This window comes from Staurois parvus, unplaced genomic scaffold (assembly GCF_062004578.1).
Source record: "Staurois parvus isolate SC_StPar_1 unplaced genomic scaffold, SC_StPar_1.0 ptg000882l, whole genome shotgun sequence".
Taxonomy (NCBI): Eukaryota; Metazoa; Chordata; class Amphibia; order Anura; family Ranidae; genus Staurois; species Staurois parvus.
In genome coordinates this window covers 942,254-963,199 of record NW_028318678.1, presented here as the reverse complement: position 1 = coordinate 963,199, position 20,946 = coordinate 942,254, and the positions used below count along the sequence as shown (strand labels likewise).

At 45.1% G+C, this 20,946-nt stretch overlaps 1 protein-coding gene across 4 annotated transcripts in view; it reads left to right on the top strand.

The window, feature by feature from the left end:
* CACNA1H (calcium voltage-gated channel subunit alpha1 H) overlaps positions 1-18,071 on the top strand; it is a 710,377-nt gene extending 692,306 nt beyond the window's left edge. For 3 of the 4 annotated variants that reach the window (XM_089656030.1, XM_089656027.1, XM_089656028.1), the window contains 7 exons: positions 4,679-4,757; positions 7,133-7,254; positions 10,578-10,901; positions 11,595-11,741; positions 13,041-13,221; positions 14,726-14,904; positions 16,537-18,071. In XM_089656030.1, coding sequence (XP_089512156.1) covers positions 4,679-4,757; positions 7,133-7,254; positions 10,578-10,901; positions 11,595-11,741; positions 13,041-13,221; positions 14,726-14,904; positions 16,537-17,697 — 2,193 coding nt within the window. In that variant the 3' untranslated portion in view covers positions 17,698-18,071. The remainder of the gene's footprint in view (positions 1-4,678; positions 4,758-7,132; positions 7,255-10,577; positions 10,902-11,594; positions 11,742-13,040; positions 13,222-14,725; positions 14,905-16,536) is intronic. The other variant, XM_089656029.1, reaches the window with a different exon arrangement.
* Positions 18,072-20,946: the final 2,875 nt, after the last annotated feature.

Below are 20,946 nucleotides of genomic sequence, written 5' to 3'. Positions count from 1 at the left end.
AAGTCAGTACCCCCCAATGTCAGAATGTCCGCCGCAGTCCCGCAGTCCCACCATAAGTCGCTGGTCGCTGCCATAAGTCCCTGATCGCCACCACAATTCGCTGATCGCCGCCATTATTAGTATGAAAAAAAAAACTAAAAATCCCAGTATCTTTCCCGCCATTTGTAAACGCTATAACTTTCACGTAAACCAATTAATTTACACGTATTGGGGTTTTTTTTTTAGCAAAGACATGTCGCAGAATACATTTTGGCAGAAATTTATGACTAAATTTGATTTTTGCATTTTTTTTTACTGGACATGTTTTATAGCAAAAAGTCCAAAATATTGTTTTTTTTTCCTCAAAATTGTCAGCCTTTTTTTTCATAGCGCAAAAAATAAAAACCGCACAGGCGATCAAATACCTCCGAAAGAAACCTAAATTTGTGGGGAAAAAAAGGATGTAAATTTCATTTATGTACTGTATTGCATGACCGTGCAATTGTCCGTTAAACTAGCGCAGCGCTGTATAGCAGAAAAATGGCGTAAATTGCAGTATTTATACCATAGTTTGTAGACGCTATAACAAAGCAATCAATATACACTCATTGGGATTTTTTTTATCAAAAACATGGAGCAGAATACATTTTGGCCTAAATTTATAAACAACTTTGAGTTTACTATATATTTTTTATAGCTGAAAGTAAAAAATATTGTTTTTCTTCAAAATTTTTGGCCTTTTTTTGTTTATAGCGTGAAAAATAAAAAGCGCACAGGCGATCAAATTACACCGAAAGAAAGCTCTATTTGTGTGAAAAAAGGACGTAAATTTCGTTTGGGTGCAGCATTGCATGACCGCGCAATTATCAGTTGAATTAGTGCAGAGCCGAGTAGCAAAAAGAGGCCTGGTCATTAAGGGGGGTAAATCCTCTGGAGCTCAAGTGGTTAATATATGTGAAAAGTAGCCAAGGCTGCCACCTGCTGATTGGTCAGTAGAACACAAAATATTAATAGACTATATTTCATATTTTAAAAGAATGTAATAATTATTTTTCACTCCTGTGCATAATAAATATGTACAAAGCCATTCCAGTTTTCCTTTACAGGCACACGTGTCTTACCCCAGTGTGCAAGTTTAGAAGGAAGCGGGTGGAAAGCATAAATATTAGGATGATATGTCGTAAATTCCATTTTTCGGTGGCAGGGGTGATGTAGCAGTTGATAGGTTTTATTTATGTACATTAGGCTGACAATATTTTTCCCAGGCAGGTTTTTATGCTTAAAATATGCTTAGCTGGAAGCTTGCCGAATCCTTGTGCCCAATTATTAAACTTATCAATTACACTTATGACATCTCCAGCACAGGCAGACCTGTAAAGGACACCAGAGCTTATGTGCTTTCTGGCCCCGGGTTCACCTTCCTTCAACTCAAACCAAAGCGCCTTGCGCAATTCTTAAATTCAGCTTCATCTTTACTGCTTTATATGCAGCAGTGAGGTTGGTGGCTGCGCTGTCATCTCCGGTGAGCGTCCTTCAGGCGTCTTTCTAGTTTGTACCGTACAACTGAATTAGCTGTAGTAATAGGACATCGTTGGGTGGCCTCTCTCAATGCATATCAAGTAACTTGAAACTCGCAGCCGTCCGCGTCCCTCAACAATCATTTTATTAACTGCGGTTGTGGTGGCTCCTCTGACAGCTGTCCTTCACTCTCTAGGGCATAACTGAGCTCTTTATCCCTTCACTGCTAACTTCACTTACAAAAAACTGACTGTCGCATTTGCTTCTTGCTCACTCTTAATTTTAAAGTGTTACTAAACCCACAACCGTAAAATCAGTCTGTAGATGCAATAAAGCATGCTTGTTATACTCACTGTGGAACCTAAGGGGTTAATCCTCTGCATTGTGTAAAAACGCTGTTTGATCCTGTCTTCTCTGATCCTCCCCTTCTTTCAGTGCCCCCCTCTTATCTCCTGATAAGACATATTGTGTGGAGTCACTCTGTACATGCTCAATGTGGTGTGTATTGCTTGAGAGGTTTTTTTTTTTGCTTGGGAAAGTGCATGTGATCATCACAGGGCCAAACAGCGCTGTCCAAACAGAGGTCAGGGGTCCTGCATCCTCCTATAGCAGAATGAAAACTCCTTCAACAAGCTTTAACCAGTGCTCTGCTGAACACTGACAGAAGCCACAAGACTGTTATATACTGCTTATGAGAAAAGGTATTTAGCCATTTATATTTACTAAAATAATTGCATTTCTATGTTCTGTGTACTGTGGGAGACCAGATATAGTGAATGCAGGGTCCGGGGAGACCAGATATAGTGAATGCGGGGTCCGGGGAGACCAGATATAGTGAATGCAGGGTCCGGGGAGACCAGATATAGTGAATGCAAGGTCCAGGGAGACCGGATATAGTGAATGCAGGGTCCAGGGAGACCGGATATAGTGAATGCAGGGTCCGGGGAGACCGGATATTGTGAATGCAGGGTCCGGGGAGACCGGATATAGTGAATGCAGGGTCCGGGGAGACCGGATATAGTGAATGCAGGGTCCGGGGAGACCGGATATAGTGAATGCAGGGTCCGGGGAGACCAGATATAGTGAATGCAGAGCCGGGGGAGACCAGATATAGTGAATGCAGGGTCTGGGGAGACCAGATATAATGAATGCAGGGTCCGGGAAGACCGGATATAGTGAATGCAGGGCCCGGGGAGACCAGATATAATGAATGCAGGGTCCGGGGAGACCGGATATAGTGAATGCAGATTCCGGGGAGACCAGATATAGTGAATGTAGGGTCCGGGGAGACCAGATATAGTGAATGCAGGGTCTGGGGAGACCAGATATAGTGAATGCAGGGTCCGGGGAGACCAGATATAGTGAATGCAGGGTCCGAGGAGACCAGATATAGTGAATGCAGGGTCCGAGGAGACCAGATATAGTGAATGCAGGGTCCGAGGAGACCAGATATAGTGAATGCAGGGTCCGGGGAGACCAGATATAGTGAATGCAGGGTCCGGGGAGACAAGATATAGTGAATGCAGGGTCCGGGGAGACCAGATATAGTGAATGCAGGGTCTGGAGTTTAGTAACACTTTAATTTACCCTGCCCTATATACCTAAAGCCTCATGCACATAAGAATATGGGGCGAATGATCGTTTGTTTGTTTTTGCATGCTAGTCTCGTATCGAAAATGAAGAGGTTACTAAAGTTACGAAAATTCTCATACGACAGAATACAACTTTGGAAGTGTTGTAATGTATTATATTGTCATGTATTCTCTCATTTCTGAGCATAGTTCTGGTCTTCAGATTTTTTTCAAACAAAAACTGTAGTGATTAAACGAAAATAGTACACTCTGGTATTATACCAGAAAACTTTTCGTGTTTGTTCCTTTGGATAATTTTGCATGAACTGTTGTGATCGGCTCTCAAAAGCTCTGTACTAACAATCAGATTATCATATGATTGTTCGAAAACCAGTATTTTTGCCTGATTTTCTGATCATGTGTACTGGGCATAAGTCTGTATATGTGAAAGCTATGCTGCCATTAAAGTAATCCCATTATGATGGTGGTCTGCCAATGCTGACCTTCTGAAAATGCTAGTTGCCTGATTTTTATGTTCATCCAGCTAGTAGAAAAATGAGAAATCAAAAGTCCTTATCTGTATATTTATTTCATATTATATATATATTTATTTCATTTACTGAAGATAAAGACTTAAGATAACCAAGCAGCTTTAGGATAACCTTAAGGCTAGGCTCACACTCATGTGGTGCGGTACGTCGCATGTGATTCGCACAGGAACCGTACCGCATTCAAGTGCAAATCACATGAGAATTGTGTGCGGTGCGATTGGAGCCATACATTATGTATGGCTCCAATCGCACCACATCCGCACCAAAAAGGTGCAGGACCCTTTTGTGTGTCCGCACTAGAATCAGATCGCATGGGTATTCACAACCAATGTGATTCGATTCTGCACATCGCATCGCATTTTGCGCACCGATTTCGGGGTGTTGTTAACTTAACATACACACCCGCAGCGGTTCGCATGAACGGGGTGCGATTCTGATGCGGTGTGGAATTTGCACAGAAAACATTGTGAGTTCCGGACCGCATCCGGGCTTAAAGTAGAACTCTAGTTTGTAGAAATTTGCTCCCTTTCTTGACAGAAGAACAGGTCCTAGGTAATAGAACAGAGCTTTTGTTCAATCAAAACCACCAACCTTTCTTGTTGTCTCCAATACATTTAGCCGAAATGGAGAAAAATCTATAAAATCACCTGATTTTCAACTAAATTTCAGGGAAATGAAAATCTCAGTTATGCTCATCCCTAACAGAGAGCTCCTCAGTTATCCCCACTTTATTCTAAGGTAATGAAAAGTTTTGGTCAGAGCTGGATTAATATCTTTTCCTAGCTATCCCATGCATCTATGTACTGTCTGTCTTTGATGTTGCTTTCAGGGGCGGACTGACCATTTGGAAACTCGGGCACTGCCTGAGGGCCCGGGCCAGTAGGGGGCCCCATGAGATGCCCCTGGTACCTTTTTCATAGGCTTTTTTGAGTTTGGGAAAGGACACAGGGGCCCCATGATCCCCTATTGCTCAGGGGCCCATGAGTTGTCAGTCCGCCCCTGGTTGGTTTTATTATGTATTGACTGTATCTCAGTTGGTCTGTGTGTGTCTTTTGGCAGGTCGGTAACTTAGGTCTTCTCTTCATGCTCCTCTTCTTCATCTACGCTGCCCTCGGTGTCGAGTTATTTGGGAAATTGGGTGAGTAAAGATCGCTCTTGTTTTGGCAACACTAAAGGACTTTTATATGAAACCGTTTGGCCCAGCCAGGCTTCCAGCCTATCAGGAAGCATTTCCAGAAAACATCTGAAGACACATCTGCTCATTATCAGTGGAATTCTTCCCACTTCTATCTCGCCATATCACTTACAGCTGTTCCTGTGAACTTCACAAGATGTAGTCACCGTTAAAGAGTTTTAAAGTTCTTCGGGCACTGTAGAACGCCATGTGCTGGTCACATGCGCCATGAAGGAAAACTGTAATGAAACCAATACGTAGGCTGCCATTGCACACCTCTGCTTTTGAAAATACTAGTTGCCTGACTGCCATGCTGATCCAATGGTATCAGTACTTTGAAGAAGCATGCATATAAGAATTCTGAACTACACTCTGGCTACACTGGCTGCATCTTGTTCTGGGGACAATTTAGAAGGTGCTGAAAATGAAGGCAGCCAAGCAGCTAGCATTTTAAGAAGCAGGTCAGCAACAGAAGGCCTTGTATTTCTCTCATTATAGATTGAGGGCCACTCCCCCTGTCATTGAAGGTAATACACCTGAAACTGAAGTTTTAATTTCATGTGGAGTTGGACAGGGGCTTTTTGGAGAGGACTACAGGCTACCCTCTTGCCTACTGACCATGGCCCTGGCATCTGAGGGGGCTCTATTCTTTGGTGGGTGCCTGAGGGGACCTTTTGAGTAGTTTACTTCAGATTCAATTCCACATCTCCCCAAAACAAACAGACTCTGAAAACTGGAGGACCGGGATACAGATTTGGGATCTCTGTGCCCAAACTAGCATTGGCTGTTTCAACCCCCTCTTTCCTAGATTCAGAAGATGATATAATCAGCTCAAAACAACTGCTGAGGATTCTTGCTCTAACCTGTTTATTAAGGTGTAATCTGTATCCTGGTCCTCCAGTTCTCAGAGCCTGTGTGCTTTGGGGGAGACATGGACTTGAATCTGAAATAAATTACTCCAAAGGTCCCCCCCCACACACACACACAGGCACACACCAAAGAAAAGAGCCCTCTTAGATGCCAGGGCCATGGTCAGTAGGCAAGAGGGTAGCCTGCAGTCCCCTCCAAAAGCCCCTGTCCTGGTTGGGTCTGTCACAGATAGGTTGAATAACCTGATGAACTACAGTATATCCCAGACAAGGTTCCCCACAGTAACATATAACTTGGCCCCCTCCCATGCCATTAATTTGAATAGTTCATAGTTTCTGTGGTCACAGAAATAGATAAGTAGTCACATAGAGATTGTTATTATTGTTATACAGGATTAATATAGCGCCAACAGTTTACATAGCGCTTTACAACATAAAGACAGACAGTACAATTACAATACAATTTAGTACAGTAGGAATCAGAGGGCGCTGCTCATTAGGGCTTATAATCTAGCAGGGAGGTTCAAGAAATACAAACGGTTATAACGGTAGGGGAGGAGCTGATGGAAGAGAAGGGTTTTCAGGAAGCGTATAAAATGGGATAGAGTAGGAGCTAGTTGAACAGATTGTGGTAGGGAGTTCCAGAGGATGGGAGAGACTTGGGAGAAGTCCTGGAGGCAAGCATGGGAGGAGGTGACAAGGGAGCTAGAGAGCAGGAGGTCTTGGGAGCAGGGGCGGACTGACCATTTGGAAACTCGGGCACTGCCCAAGGGCCCGGGGTCAGTAGGGGGCCCCATGAGATGCCCCTGGTACCTTTTTCATAGGCTTTTTTGAGTTTGGGCAAGGACACAGGGGCCCCATGATCCCCTATTGCCCGGGGGGCCCCATTAGTTGTCAGTTCGCCCCTGAGGCTAGCCTATGTAAAGGTAATCCAGTGAGGAGGGAGTTGCAGTAGTCGAGGTGAAAGATGTCCAGGGAGTGAATTAGATGCTTTGTGGTGTCATTGGTTAGGAAGGGGTTTATTTTGGAGATGTTGCGGAGGGAGGTTGAGGCGGCAAGATTTGGACAGTTTGGATGTGGGGTCGAAAGGATAGTTCAAAGTCCAGGATTACACCTACTACCTTGGCATGCGGGGACTGGTTGATTGTTGAGCCATTGATCTTGACAGAGAAGTCAGGGGAAGGGGCATGTGGGGGAGGCTTGTACGTCGTACAGGCTTATTCTCTTATTGACTGATGTACTGAATCACACAAGTCTCCTTCACGTGTAACAACTGTCTTGTGTTTGCAATACGTTGCTGCAACTGATCAGCAAAAGCTATAGGATGATGGATAATGTGAGCCATTTCTGCAGTCCATGATTATCGCACAAGCTTATTGTGCAGCCTATACTGAAAGGGGGCAACACAGACAGTATCTCTTTCAGGCATTCTTGCTCTGCAGAAGCTCTAACACCTTTCTTTGTCTTCAGTGTGTAATGAAGAGAACCCCTGCGAGGGCCTCAGCAGACACGCCACCTTCGAGAACTTTGGCATGGCTTTCCTGACCCTGTTCCGCGTCTCGACAGGCGATAACTGGAACGGCATTATGAAGGTGAGAAACAAGTGGATACTGGTCATCACTGAAGTCATGTAGGGCTGTATGTATCATAGCATCGTACAGAACTGTCTTTGTTACCCATGGCAAACCAATCTGATTTCCCTTGCATTCTTCCATACAGCACTGGGGAGGACAAAGATATGTATGCAACTTGTTGGTGGGACCAAAAGGAACAGATCTGCCCTAATAAATTAAGCCTTGTGAATGGGAAATCTTCAGAAGGGTCACTAGTTCTATTGACAACCAGGGATCCCCTCGCTGTGAAGGGATTTTCTCTCACTTCCTGTTGTGACTATGTAAAAGGAAGTGATGAGAAATCTCCCCAGTGGTACACATTTGAAAAAGAAACCCTCCTCTATGCAAAATGAAAAAAAAAAAAAAAGTTTGCTTTCAGTTCTGTTTTAACCCTCACGCCCCAATCCAAAACTGCAACACTGATTTGACTAGAGTTGGGCTTTAAAGTAACCTACACTGACGATATATAGAGGCTGTCACTGTGACCTCTTCTATTGAAAAGTCTAGGTGTCTGGTTGCCAACCTGAAAATTGGGAGATTTTGGCTTCATGCTGACTTTGTTTGCTGCTGGCTTGTTCTTGGTCACTGACCAAGAGGCAACCAGGTAAGTTATGTTTTCAGAAGGAGGCCTGAAATGGCAGATCCCACATTTCTGACCAGGGGCGGACTGACCACTTGGAAACTCGGGCACTGCCCCAGGACCCGGGGTCAATAGGGGGCCCCATGAGATGCCCCTGGTACCTTTTTCATAGGCTTTTTTGAGTTTGGGCAAGGACACAGGGGCTCCATGATCCCCTATTGCCCGGGGGCCCCATGAGTTGTCAGTCCGCCCCTGTTTCTGACTTGTAGCAGGAAACAGTGACTGTTATCAGGGATAAGACAGGTTATTATTATTATTATATTACTATACAGTATTTATATAGCGCCAACAGTTCGCTCAGCGCTGTACAATAAAATGGGAGACAGTACATGAGACAGTACAATAACAATACAATGCGATACATGAGGGGTTAGAGGGCCCTGCTCCTTGGAGCTTACAATCTAGGAGGTTAGAAGGAGAATTGCTGTTGGACAGAGATATTCTACAATGGACACGCCTGATTCTCATCTGAAAGCAAAGCATACTGGCTGTATGGTTTTTGCAGCATCTCTATAGAAGCCGTAGTGTAGTGGTTATCACATCTTCTTTACATGCAGAAGGTCCTGGATTCAATTTCCAGGCTCAAGCTTTTTTTACTTTCTCGCATTCTATGCATGAAGGTAAAAAAAACTTCTGTGTGCAGCAGCCCCCCTCACCCCCAATACTTACCTGTGCCCCCTCTCCATCCAGCGATGTGCATGAGAGCAGCAGCTCTCCTGGGGCTCTCCCTCTTCATTGGCTGAGACAGCAGCGGGAACCATTGGCTCCTGCTACTGTCAATCATCGCTAGTGAAGCAATGAGGAAAAAGCAGGGCTGAGCCATGCTGTGTGTGTACATGGACATGCAGAGAAGCGGTTCAGGAGTGAGCCTGCTTGGGTTCTTGGCAGGAGGGAGGGGCCAGGAGTGCCCAAAGAAAAGGAGGATTGGGGCTGCTCTGTGCAAAACCACTGTACACAGAAGGTAAGTATAATATGTTTATTATTCAAAAAAACAAAAACGTTAATGTCACTTTAATGGAAGTAGTCTGTACTAATAGTGCTGGGCAGGCGTCACTCTCATGGGCGATGTGACAGTGTCTCTTTAAATTTGTTTGACATTTGCATAGATCTATCCTGAGACAAAATTGTTAAAGCTGAACTCCAGAATAAGTGAATTTTGTCTAAATATCTTCCAGATATTTTCAATAAACTTTACCTTTGTGCAGGAGCTTCCTGTAATAAAGACCGGTCACTGTTTGTTCAGGGTGACTGGTCTTGTCTTCGCCCCCTCCTGTAATTTTTTGCAGCCAGCCTATAGTGGGTAAGGCCTGCTAGGTCCCTCCCACAGCTTTGCTGTCCGCACAAGCTATGTACAGCACAGTGATGGTGTCACTGCTACTTTTACAAGATAATAACTGAGTTAGCAAAGGTTTTATTGCTACACACAAAGTGGATTTATATGCTTCTGGCTATCGAGGAATATACTGAAATGAAAAATCCTGTGCCTGGAGCCAGGGGCGGACTGACCATTTGGAAACTCGGGCATTGCCCGAGGGCCCGGGGTCAGTAGGGGGCCCCATGAGATGCCCCTGGTACCTTTTTCATAGGCTTTTTTGAGTTTTGGCAAGGACACGGGGGCCCCATGATCCCCTATTGCCCGGGGGCCCCATGAGTTGTCACTCCGCCCCTGCCTGGAGCTTAGCTTTAGTAAAACACATAAAAAAGACATACTTAATGGACTGCTTGGCATTTTTCTTCCATCGGCCTTCTATGTTATTATTTTTTCTAATCAGGTTCAATTTACAGCGAGAAGCATCATTGCTGCTGTTCCTGTGACAGTCATGTCAGTGGCTGAGGGGTGGGTAAATATGGAGATGAAGCCTTAGCTGTTGACTTTCAAAAAAATAAGTCAAATTTTGTATATCCATAACATAATTGATTAGTCTGCTTAGCAGGTTATTTTGATTGGACTATTATATTTCAATGCTTGAAGAATGGAAGTATTAAAGTAAAACCTTACCCAAAACAACCTGATAAAGAATGTTCTTTAGCAAGGAACATACTGGACATTCCACATTAATAATTATGCTACCAAAATTAGTGGGTGCTGTAAATTGCCTCCAACATTGCTCCTGTTTCTTCTTGCTGGAGGCCGCTATTTTGCTGAAGCCCCGAGCCCCTGAACAGCAGTAAATCTTTAGGCTGTCAGCCAATCAGCCTCTACAAATTTGGCACGGTGCCTAAAAATAAAGAGCAACTGAGCATGTGCAGAGCAGGGTGAAATAGTGTATTAGTGGATTTTAAACAGTATAGGCACTTATTTTTAAGGTTTTACATAGCCATACCTGCAAAAGGGGCCAGCCTGAAGTGATCCAGCAGGACTTAATTTTCTGACTAAAGTTCCACTTTAACACTGACCCTGGGATGTGGGGTGTAAATCCTTAGATATATGTAAGAATGCATCTCTGGTGCAGGGGCGGACTGACAACTCATGGGGCCCCTGTGTCCTTGCCCAAACTCAAAAAAGCCTATGAAAAAGGTACCAGGGGCATCTCATGGGGCCCCCTACTGACCCCGGGCCCTCGGGCAGTGCCCGAGTTTCCAAATGGTCAGTCCGCCCCTGCTCTGGTGACACCCTGACACTTCCCCAGTATGATAACATCATGAATTGTTCTCTGTCCAGGATACACTCCGTGAGTGCAGCAGCGATGACAAGCAGTGCCTAACCTACCTGCCCATCATCTCCCCCGTCTATTTCGTCACCTTTGTCCTCATCGCCCAGTTCGTCCTGGTTAATGTTGTGGTGGCTGTGCTGATGAAACACTTGGAGGAGAGCAATAAGGAGGCCAAGGAAGACGCAGAGATGGACGCTGAGATCGAGCTGGAGATGTCCAGGGCAATCACACCAGTCAGCGGAGCTTGCACCCCTACACCAGATGGCAGGGGGATCGGCGGGGATCGGACTCCAGCCAAAAAGGATCTGTCAGAGCTGCTGAAACAAGCCAGGGTAAATTTCTTACATCTTACCCTTCCATAAGATTGGGTGGGGCTTCTACTAAAATATGAAAGCCCAAGAAGCATGCATGTGTCCAAAGAGAACCCACCTATAAGAGTGTGGCACACCACATAACTGGATAGGAAACTGATAAGCGATTAGGGCAGTCACAGTTTCTATAGCCCTGATGGGAAGGGGCTTATAAAAAAAAATATACAGTTGTGGCTTCCCCTAGATGTGGTTAGATGGATCTTGTTGGCTTTGTTAAGACAACGAGCAAACTAATTAGCTAGAGCCAGAAAGGGTTAAAAGTTTTATTTCTGTCTGTGATCACTTTTTGGAGATTTTCCCTCACTTCCTATCCCTGTGACACCAGGACAAGAAATGAGGGGAGCAGTTTTTAGTGGGACAGGAAGGCATGTACAGAAATCAGAATGCTTACATTACTAAAAACACATTTCTGTGTTTGCCAGCAGAGATTTCTCATCACTTCCTTTTAAGATGGGAAGTGAGTGGAAGTGGAAGTCTTCCCAGCATTGACAGAGACAGCAAAAAAAAACCCATAGGTGATATTTGTTTAGCCCAGACTTTTGCTTTAAATGTTAATCCATTAGCACTTTGCCCCCTTATGCCTCTCTTTGACTTTGCAGTCACTCCTAACATGTGGCTAATTGTTTGCTTTGTTTCTTTACGGTGGAACCAAAGGGGGCTCTGAGCCGGGAGAATGTGACATTATTGATCCCAGAGTCAATGGAGGGCTCAGTTCTGATGAAGGACATAAGGCCCGTCTCTCCCGTTCCCCATCCGCAGGCCCTGCCTTTCCCCCTGCTGCCCCGAACCTACAGCCCCGAGGTGAATCCCTTCGCTCCCTGTTTGTGTACTTTGTATCACCTTCCGCTATGCTTCCTGTGGCTTCCTTGACTTTGCTTGTGGGCTTTGCTGTAGCGCTGTTTTTCTCAGACCGCTATGTAATGGGCCTCTCTTTTTCGGGAGGGAGAAGAGATTTTGGTACCTAAGGATGCAGATTCTGCCTTTTCCTCTACCATGAGTGCACAAAGTGTAGTCCCATATTGTATCTTTAGTGTATCTAAACCCAAAACCGTAATCTATCGTTTAGCGGCGTTTAGAAGAAAAATTATTTTTTTTGGTCAAAAATATCTGTTTGCTGCATTTTACCATGTTTTACCGCGTTGTTCAGTGATAGAGCGTTTTTGCAGCTGAAAAACGCCTCTAGAAACCCACTAGTTTTGGGGTTTTTTTCCAGCCAAAAAATGCCCCAGCCAAACAACGTTGATTACAGCCTATGAGTGCAGCACAAATAGGATAACATGCTGGGGAGTTTATTGACTGTAGAAAAAAAAATCAAACGCCAAAAACAGTCGCTGTAAAAACGTCAAGTGTGCATGAGGGCTAATAAACCCACCAGCCTCCACCAATCACTAAAATATCAGTTTTAGTTGGACTTACCCTTAAAAATCATATTATAACTACCGGTACTTCCACAAGCTACAGACCATGAGAGCAAATGATGTATACCAGGGGTCTTCATGCTTTCTAAACAAAGGGCCAATTTACTGTCCTTCAGATTTTCTGGGGGCCGGATTGTGGCCAGTGGGAATAGCAAATGCCCCAGCATTTAAGTGGAAGTAGTAGTGCCTCGTTGTTGTTATCAATGGGAGGAATAGCACCCCATCATTGGTGTCTGTGAGAGGACTAGTGCCCCACTACTGGTGTCAGTGGGAGGAATGGTGCCCTATCATTGGTGTCAGTTGTGGATGGAATAGTGCCCCAAGGGCCGGATAGAGGCAAACAAAGGGCCGTAGTTTGGAGACCACTGATGTATGCCAGGTAGAACTGGGTAAACTGCTTATGAGCCTGGTGTACTGCTCCTCTTATTTAGTGGGTAAACTCAGACTTATAATGGTTCACTGAAAACAAAGCACTGCCTTGTTGGCTTGGCCTGTACCCAGTCGTTCAGCAACAATGCTGCTTTCATCGTCTGAATTTAGACAGATGAATCAAAAATATACTGTAGCTTTCCTTTACTTTGCAAGGAACGTAGCTTCACTTTGTGCAGCCCTGGAGCCTTAATCACTAAAGTCCTCCATCCTTGTCCTCCAGCTGACAGCATGTTCTACATTCTCTCTACAGGATGGGGACGTCTACCTGAGGGATGGGATGGGATCCCAGAACCTGCTGACTGTCAGGAAGGTTTCGGTGTCCAGAATGCTCTCATTGCCCAATGACAGCTACATGTTCCGCCCTGTTCTGCCAGCAAAATCGTCATACCCGTTGCGGGAGGTGGAGGCCTACGAGGACAGCTGTAAAAAAGGTATTTGTGACTGTTATTATTCAATACGTCCTGCTGCATGAATGTATCCATTTTTAATTAAAGCAAACCTGTCACGGAGCTTACGTCACAAGGTGACACTGAGCACCACCAGCGGCCTGAATGTCCTTCCAGCAAACCACAGGGGGGTTCTAGTGCAAAGAGAAGCCACCAGAATCTTGGCTTCTCAGAAGGTGGAATGCTAGAAATGAGGGAGAAAAAAATCCTTATTATTCAAATGTTTGTTTCACCCAACATAAGCAGAGTGGCAGCACCCCCCTACAAGATCAGGATCCTTCTTTTAAACGGTAGGTCTAAAGCAGGCCATAGATTATGCGATTTTTCAACCTGTGTTTGCAGGAAAGAAAATCGCTTAATACCCCCATCAATACAGTCAGTGTTGATGAGGGAATCCCTTCCTGGCAGCTATTGTGTTCTCCTGGTGGGGATCCGTCCCTGCCGAGAGAACACAATGATTTCTGCTAGTGGCTATAGCCGCAGGCAGTAACTGCATGCTAACAATCTGACAGACTGGTTGTACCGAAGTCTTTCCTGAACTCTGACTTTGTTACATATTGTCCTATACATAGCCCCCATAACTAGGAAAGCTTAGTCTGCTTCTGAAGTACAAGCTGTTGGTCTGTCTGATTAGCATTTATTGGACAAGTGGAAAAATAAATGCCCGTAGCGGAAAAGAAAAGAAAATTAGCGCAGGGCAGGCATGACTAGACCTACAGTGGGAAGGAAGAATAGAAAGGGTTAAGTATAGTGCCAGGGGGTTTGAAAAAGTATAGATGGGGTGCTGGTTGGTAGAGGGAGAGCATGGGTATGCTCTTCTGCACCTTAGGGTGGGGTGTCCTGGTGGGGGGGGGCGTCAGTCGGAGCTGGACGTTGGTGATAGAGCTTCCCTCCCGCTCTCCCTATTTAGTGAGTATTGTCTTCCTCTCGGGGGGAAAGGGGGGTTATTTCGATCATGGGCGGTTGTTGGTCTTTGGAGGCGGTTCTTATCTTGGAGGTACAGATAATGGTGTGGGACCCATCGGTGGTATGGTGTGCCCGGGGACATTCCAGTTAACCAAGGTTTAACTGGAAGGTGGTGGTGCTGCACTGCGGACGGTATGGTTGTCTCCGAGCTGGTTGGTTGCGGCTGGAGGCCATGTGTAATATGGTTGTCCACAGGTGCATTTCAGATCATTTTTTGGGGGGTGCCTTCAAAGACCAACAACAACTCTGTATGTTTCTGTTGTAAGGAATGGTTGGTGTGTTAAAATATTTGTTAATAAAAGGCCATGTTGGCCATTTTACTTCAAAATTGGTGTCATGTGTACCTTTAAGTATATTTAAAAGGGGGGGATCTGGATGACCTATCTCTGGTGCTCTAGTCATGTGATCCTAGGATATCCCAGTCTTCCCGTGTTTGCTGTCATTGAGTTTTTAAAGCCTAGAAACTGTATCATACAAAGCTAGCCCACACACACAATGACAGATTTTCTTCTATTGTTTGTAGGATCTGTTTTATCAGTCCATTCCCAACCAGTGGATTCCAGTAGTTCGTCAAATTTACCTGTGGAATGCCAGCTTTTATCCACCGCCAGCAGTCACGCTGAACCAGAGGACATGCCTAAAATCCCACCACCACGTTTAGCCTCAAGGTCACCCAGTCTAAATAGACTGCTACACAGGCAGGTAAGGAGTCCAGTAATGCAATGTGTATTAAAGAGGACCTATCATACTGCCCATTCACTGCAAAGCTCTAGGGTTCATATAAAGTTCCCCCATGCCTAACCACTTCATACTCATCCTTTCCCTTCCACCCCTTCTTCCATTGCAGTTGCCACCAAAATACATGGAGGTTGATTTATTAACCACTTCCAGTCCGGACACTTTTACCCCCTTCCTGACCAGGGCAATTTTCAGCTTTCAGTGCTATCACACTTTGAATGACAATTGCGCGGTCATGCAACACTGTACCCATATGAATTTTTTACAATTTTTTTGAGACAGATAAAACTTTATTTTGGTGGTATTTATTCACCACTGGGATTTGTATTTTTTTTGCTATGAAAATGAAAATGTCCAAAAATTTTGAAAAAAAGTGTTTTTCTTATAAAGTTTTGCAAATGAATTATATTTCATCATAAATCTTGGCCAAAATGTATTCCGTTATCTTTTTAGTAAAAAAAAAATAAGCCAAATTAGTTTATAACCAACAATTATAATTTTTAAACATTTTGTTTTACATTTTTATTTTTTTTTTATATTATGATTTATTTTGTTTTTACATACTGTCACCCTAGCAGTACCATGGTGACACTGTACTACTTTTGGGGGGTGATGAAGATTTTTTTTTTTTTTTACACTGATTGCTTTTACACTCATATAGGATGTAAAAGTAATCATTTCTCTTTCTCTCTGTCTGCATTCTTGCAGTCATTGAGAACTACTGAGTGAGCTGTGATTGGTCACAGCTTGTCACATGGTACAAGGCTGTTGTGAATAGCCTTGTACCATGTGACCTCTGTGATCATTCACAGATTTCACACGTAGTAAGCAATGATGTCACAAGTGACATCTTGCTTACTACTTTGCATGTGATCACTGATTGGCCAATCAGTGATCACAGGATCGGGACCTCATACAGAGGTCCCGTCCGACGATCGGTGTTCCACTGTATCCAGAGGACACAGCGGGCACCGGATCGCGGTGCTGCACGCTCCCAGGGAGCACGCACAAGCAGGGTGTGGGGAGGCTGTTTATAAACGACCACCCGACCCTGCAGTGCCACCGTCCAGCCGTTTATATACAACGGCCGGACGGGAGGTGGTTAAAACTGGAGAGTGCAAAATCTGTATAGAGCTTCCAGGTTTTGTTGTCAAAGCTTAATTGAACAAGCTGAATTTAGAAGCTGATTGGCTCCCATGCACAGCTGCACCAGATTTTACATTCTCCAGTTTTAGTTAATCAACACGATGGTGTCAGCTGGTGTTTGTTCTCAGAATGGTCAAGGTGATCGTGTCTCTTTACTGTTCTAAAAAATTCTGTATCAGTTCATAATTTGTAAGTGAATATGGGGAAGCTAAACCTGCTCATTATATATGATATGAAGGCTCTGCATTATGCATAGCAGTGCCATACAGTGGTTTGCCTTCTTATTTATCTCTGTCCCAAAGCAAGCATATCAACCTGTTCAAAGTAACCAAGAAGGATGATCTCTCTGTAGCTCATCCTATATTCTCAGCAGTTGCCCTGCAGGTATGCTTAATACCCTTTTTGTTATAGAATAGTATTTCACATTAGTGCCTTGTGCTTGTTCCCTAGGAGGCCATCCACATTGACGCCGTTGATCAGAATGGTGACTCCAAGGACGGTCTTCAGGTTGAATCATCGGAGAATGGAAAACTGAGGACACCATCAAATACACTTGCTCCGCCTCTTCTCTGTTCCACCCCACTATCTCTGCAGGGAACCCCCCAGTCTTCTCCCAAGCCACCTTCCCACCACAGACATTCCAGTGTCCGCACACGCAAGCACGTCTACAGCCAACACAGTATTCCCAGCCGTCCCTCAAGTTGCAGCAGTGAGAACACCAATCCAGATGAGTCTACATTGGAATCATCAGACCCGGCTGATGAAGAGGTCAGCCACATCAACAGTTCAGCAAAGGGCTGGCAAGTACAATCCAACCACAGGAGCCTCTCTGTCTCTCCGTTCATCTCCCAAGCGTCATCTCCTCCTCTACTAAAGAATTGCAATAGCACAGCCAGCCTGGCAGGTACCAGCAGTAAAGACTTGAAGAAGTTCTACAGTGTTGATACTCAAGGATTTTTAGCTAGGCCCATGTGGGCAGAAGACCAAAGGAGGCACTCAATCCAGATTTGCCCCTCCATTGATGATGATGGAGATTCCTGCTTTGACCTTTCCATTGATGATAAGCATGATTCCTCCATCCTCATTCAGTCCGACCCAGAGCACATCAATGGGGTCCGAAGGAAGAAGAAGATGAGCCCACCTTGTATTTCTATAGATCCTCCCATGGAGGACAAGAGTGGCACAGCTTCGTGTACCAAAGTATCTGAAAACAGCATGATGTTACGAAGGAGGACACCATCGTGTGAATCAACAGCCTACAGGGACTCTTTAGACCTTGGCGACAACCAGTCTGTAGAACAGCAGTCTAAAAGTGAGAGAAGAAACCAAGCAACTTGTCGCAATGAACATTTGGTCATCCCTGGCTACCAGGTGGAGACCAACAGTTTCATAGAACATTTATCGGAGGGTGGGCATCCTGCATCTCCATCTGCGATCATAGTGGACTCCAGGCCTGACAATGTGGCTTTAGAAATTGTACCGCTAGACCATCAACATAGCAACAGCTCTGAAAAGACCAGAGATTTTACTGAAATTAAGAGTTCTTTAAAAAATCCTGCACTAATTAACGCTTCTAACACAACAGAGGAAGTAACAGACAAACCACTATAGCTTTTAATGATAAAGGGCTTGTGACATTGACGAAACCACTGGATAGACGGGTCTGAAAAGCCCCTTTGGGTGTTGGTATTTTCAATAATCAGCGGGGTTTCATGCGGATTATAGAGAAGTGCGGAGGGTTTAAGTAAAATTGATTTGTTTGATTTTATAAACGAAATACGGAAACAAATTCCCATATAGCCTCAATCACATTGATTCGAGTTTTTATTTTAACTTTTTTTTTTCGTTTGTTTGATTTTCTATTTTTAAATTGGCACTTTTTTATTGTGCGGAGACACAGTATGCAGAAGTGCTGACATATGAAGACTTGTACAAAATCTGTATATCAGCGGTATAAATAAAATAGAAATAATGTATTTGTGAAATGATGTGTTTGTGGTTTAGCTCAGATAGGGGTAACCAGTGGGATTGTTGGGTTGTATGACAATACAGTACCCATTGACAGAATACTCTCCTGTCAGGCCTGTCTGTAAGTGGCTCCTGCTGCCAGTCTCTAGGCTGGTGGACAAACCCGTACTAACCACTGCCTGCCTTTCTTGTACAGGCTCATCTTGTCCAGATAAAGGTCTGAGGAAAGAGACCCAAGCTCCTCCATACATACACATAAAAAGTAAAGTATAACTAAAGGCAAAACATTTTTTTAGATTAGATAGGGATTCGATCACCAATCAGGTTTTTATCGTTGTCTGTGGCCCAGTTTTGGAGATACCTTCTCTCTACTTGTCCTGTTTACCAAATGTGAAAGGGCAAAAATCCAAAATTTTGTGTTGTCCCAATAACAGGAATAGAGGCCAAATCTTTTAATGGGGACCAAAGTTCTGGTGGCCCTGGTGACAACCAAGGATTCCTTCATTTTGAAGGCATATCCTCACACTTCCTGTTTCGGCTACGGGGCAAGAAGTGAATGTAAATCTCTGTAAGGGACCGCCTGGCGGTACCACTAGCACTCCACTGAATAGGCGTCCCCAGCGCACGGAATCTAAGTCCCAGGGTGCTTGTTCACCAGGGCCCCTGATGGTGGGGATGGACTTGGAGCCCCCCGAGACCAGGTCGTGGCTACTGGGTGCGTCCGGCAGTGGTAGTGGTATGCGCCAAGGGCTCCCGCGGGGAAGAGTCTGATGTGAAGAGGTCAGAAGACCCCACTGCAAGGGATGGATGGATGGATGAGCAAGGTCAGACGGGCCGGGTCGGTAACAGAGAGGACGGCAAGGTACAAGGCAGCGGGCATAGAATGGTCGGGTCACACGCCAGGTCAGCAACAGCAAGTCAAATCCAATCAGGGGCATTCAAGAGAGAGGTCAGGCAAAGCAAGGGTCAGGATAGGAGAAAACAGCAAGGTCAGGTACAATCCGGGTCACAACTTACAATTCACAGGTTCACAGGTTCACAGGATGCAGGGAAGACCAGAAGGCACTGAATGACAGCTCAGGGCCATTTAAATATCCCGCCCTGCGCTGCCATTGGTGCCCAGCGGGCGGCCGCGGCTTCTACTGCGCATGCGCGAACTCGAACGCCGCGGCCGGCCCGGACCTAGTGCCCGTGTCCCTGCACAGGGCGGTGCACTGCGCCTGTGCCGGGACCATCGCGGCAGGGATCGGAGAGATCCGTGACAATCTCCTTGATGGGACACAGATGGCAAGAAATAAAACTGACAGAGGTTTTGACTTTAGTTCTACTTTAAGCCAACCGCAACATTCTCACTTACTGTATATATAAGATGGTTTCAGAGAAAATTGTGACATTTGCCTGGTGTGTACAACTGTCCTCTTACCAACCAAGTTTGACCAATCACTCCTGAGTGTGCAACATATTCTTCTAAAACTAAAGTCCATTTATAGAGAAACTGTCATTTTGTCCATTTAGAATACGATGACAGTGTCTCCTTATAGCTCTCCAAGCAAGATATACTTACCCATATGTAATCCCATGATGCCCTCCTGCTTTATCAGAGCCCTCTAATAGTAGGACTTATGGATATGGGCAGGTCTGTGACCTACTCCCGTGTGACAGTGCTCAGGCCTAAATGGCCAATGTCAAAGCCTGAATACTCTCATGTTGGAGGGGTCAGCGACTTCATCCTTGGGGTGGACCTCTGTAGCAAAGAGACAATGAGAGAACATGGATGGGTCAGTACACCTTGATGGGGTAGTCAGGTCATCAGGAGACACTGTCACCCTACCCTGGAGTAGAGCACTGAATCATTAAATCTAGGTAGTTACTCCAAATGGAGCTTAATGTTGGACATACACGGTTCCATTTTTTTTTTTTTTGTTCAGCAAAATAAAAAAAAAAACTGAACAGATTCCCCTAGCCACACATTTGAGGTGAATGGAGGAATCCAGCCCATTGCACCATCGTATTTTGCAGCGCTAATCTAGCAGCTTTTATCCAGTAGATTGACTTCTGTTCAACTGCAGTGGCCACACATGGATCAAAATTTGGCCAGTCCCTGCTGAATCCATGCATGGTCCGCTATAATTAGATATAGGGTTTCGTTTCAAGGCAACTCCCAAAAGACTGGCCACTGTGGATCGACACATCTCATCACATCTGATCTTCCCGGACCCTGCACTCACTATATCTGATCTCCCCGGACCCTGCATTCACTATATCTGATCTCCCCGGACCCTGCATTCACTATATCCGGTCTCCCCAGACCCTGCATTCACTATATCTGGTTTCCCTGGACCCTCTATTCACTATATCTGGTCTCCCCGGACCCTGCATTCACTATATCCGCTCTCCCCGGACCCTGCATTCCCTATATCTGATCTCCCAGACCCTGCATTCACTATATCTGGTCTCCCCAGACCCTGCACTCACTATATCTGATCTCCCCGGACCCTGCATTCACTATATCCGGTCTCCCCAGACCCTGCATTCACTATATCTGATCTTCCCGGACCCTGCACTCACTATATCTGATCTCCCCGGACCCTGCATTCACTATATCCGGTCTCCCCAGACCCTGCATTCACTATATCTGGTCTCCCAGACCCTGCATTCACTATATCTGGTCTCCCCGGACCCTGCATTCACTATATCTGGTCTCCCCGGACCCTGCATTCACTATATCCGGTCTCCCCAGACCCTGCACTCACTATATCTGATCTCCCCGGACCCTGCACTCACTATATCTGGTCTCCTACAGTACACAGAACATGGAAATGCAATTATTTTAGTAAATATAAACTGTTAAATACCTTTTCTCTTCAGCAGTTAGAGCGGTCTTGTGACTTC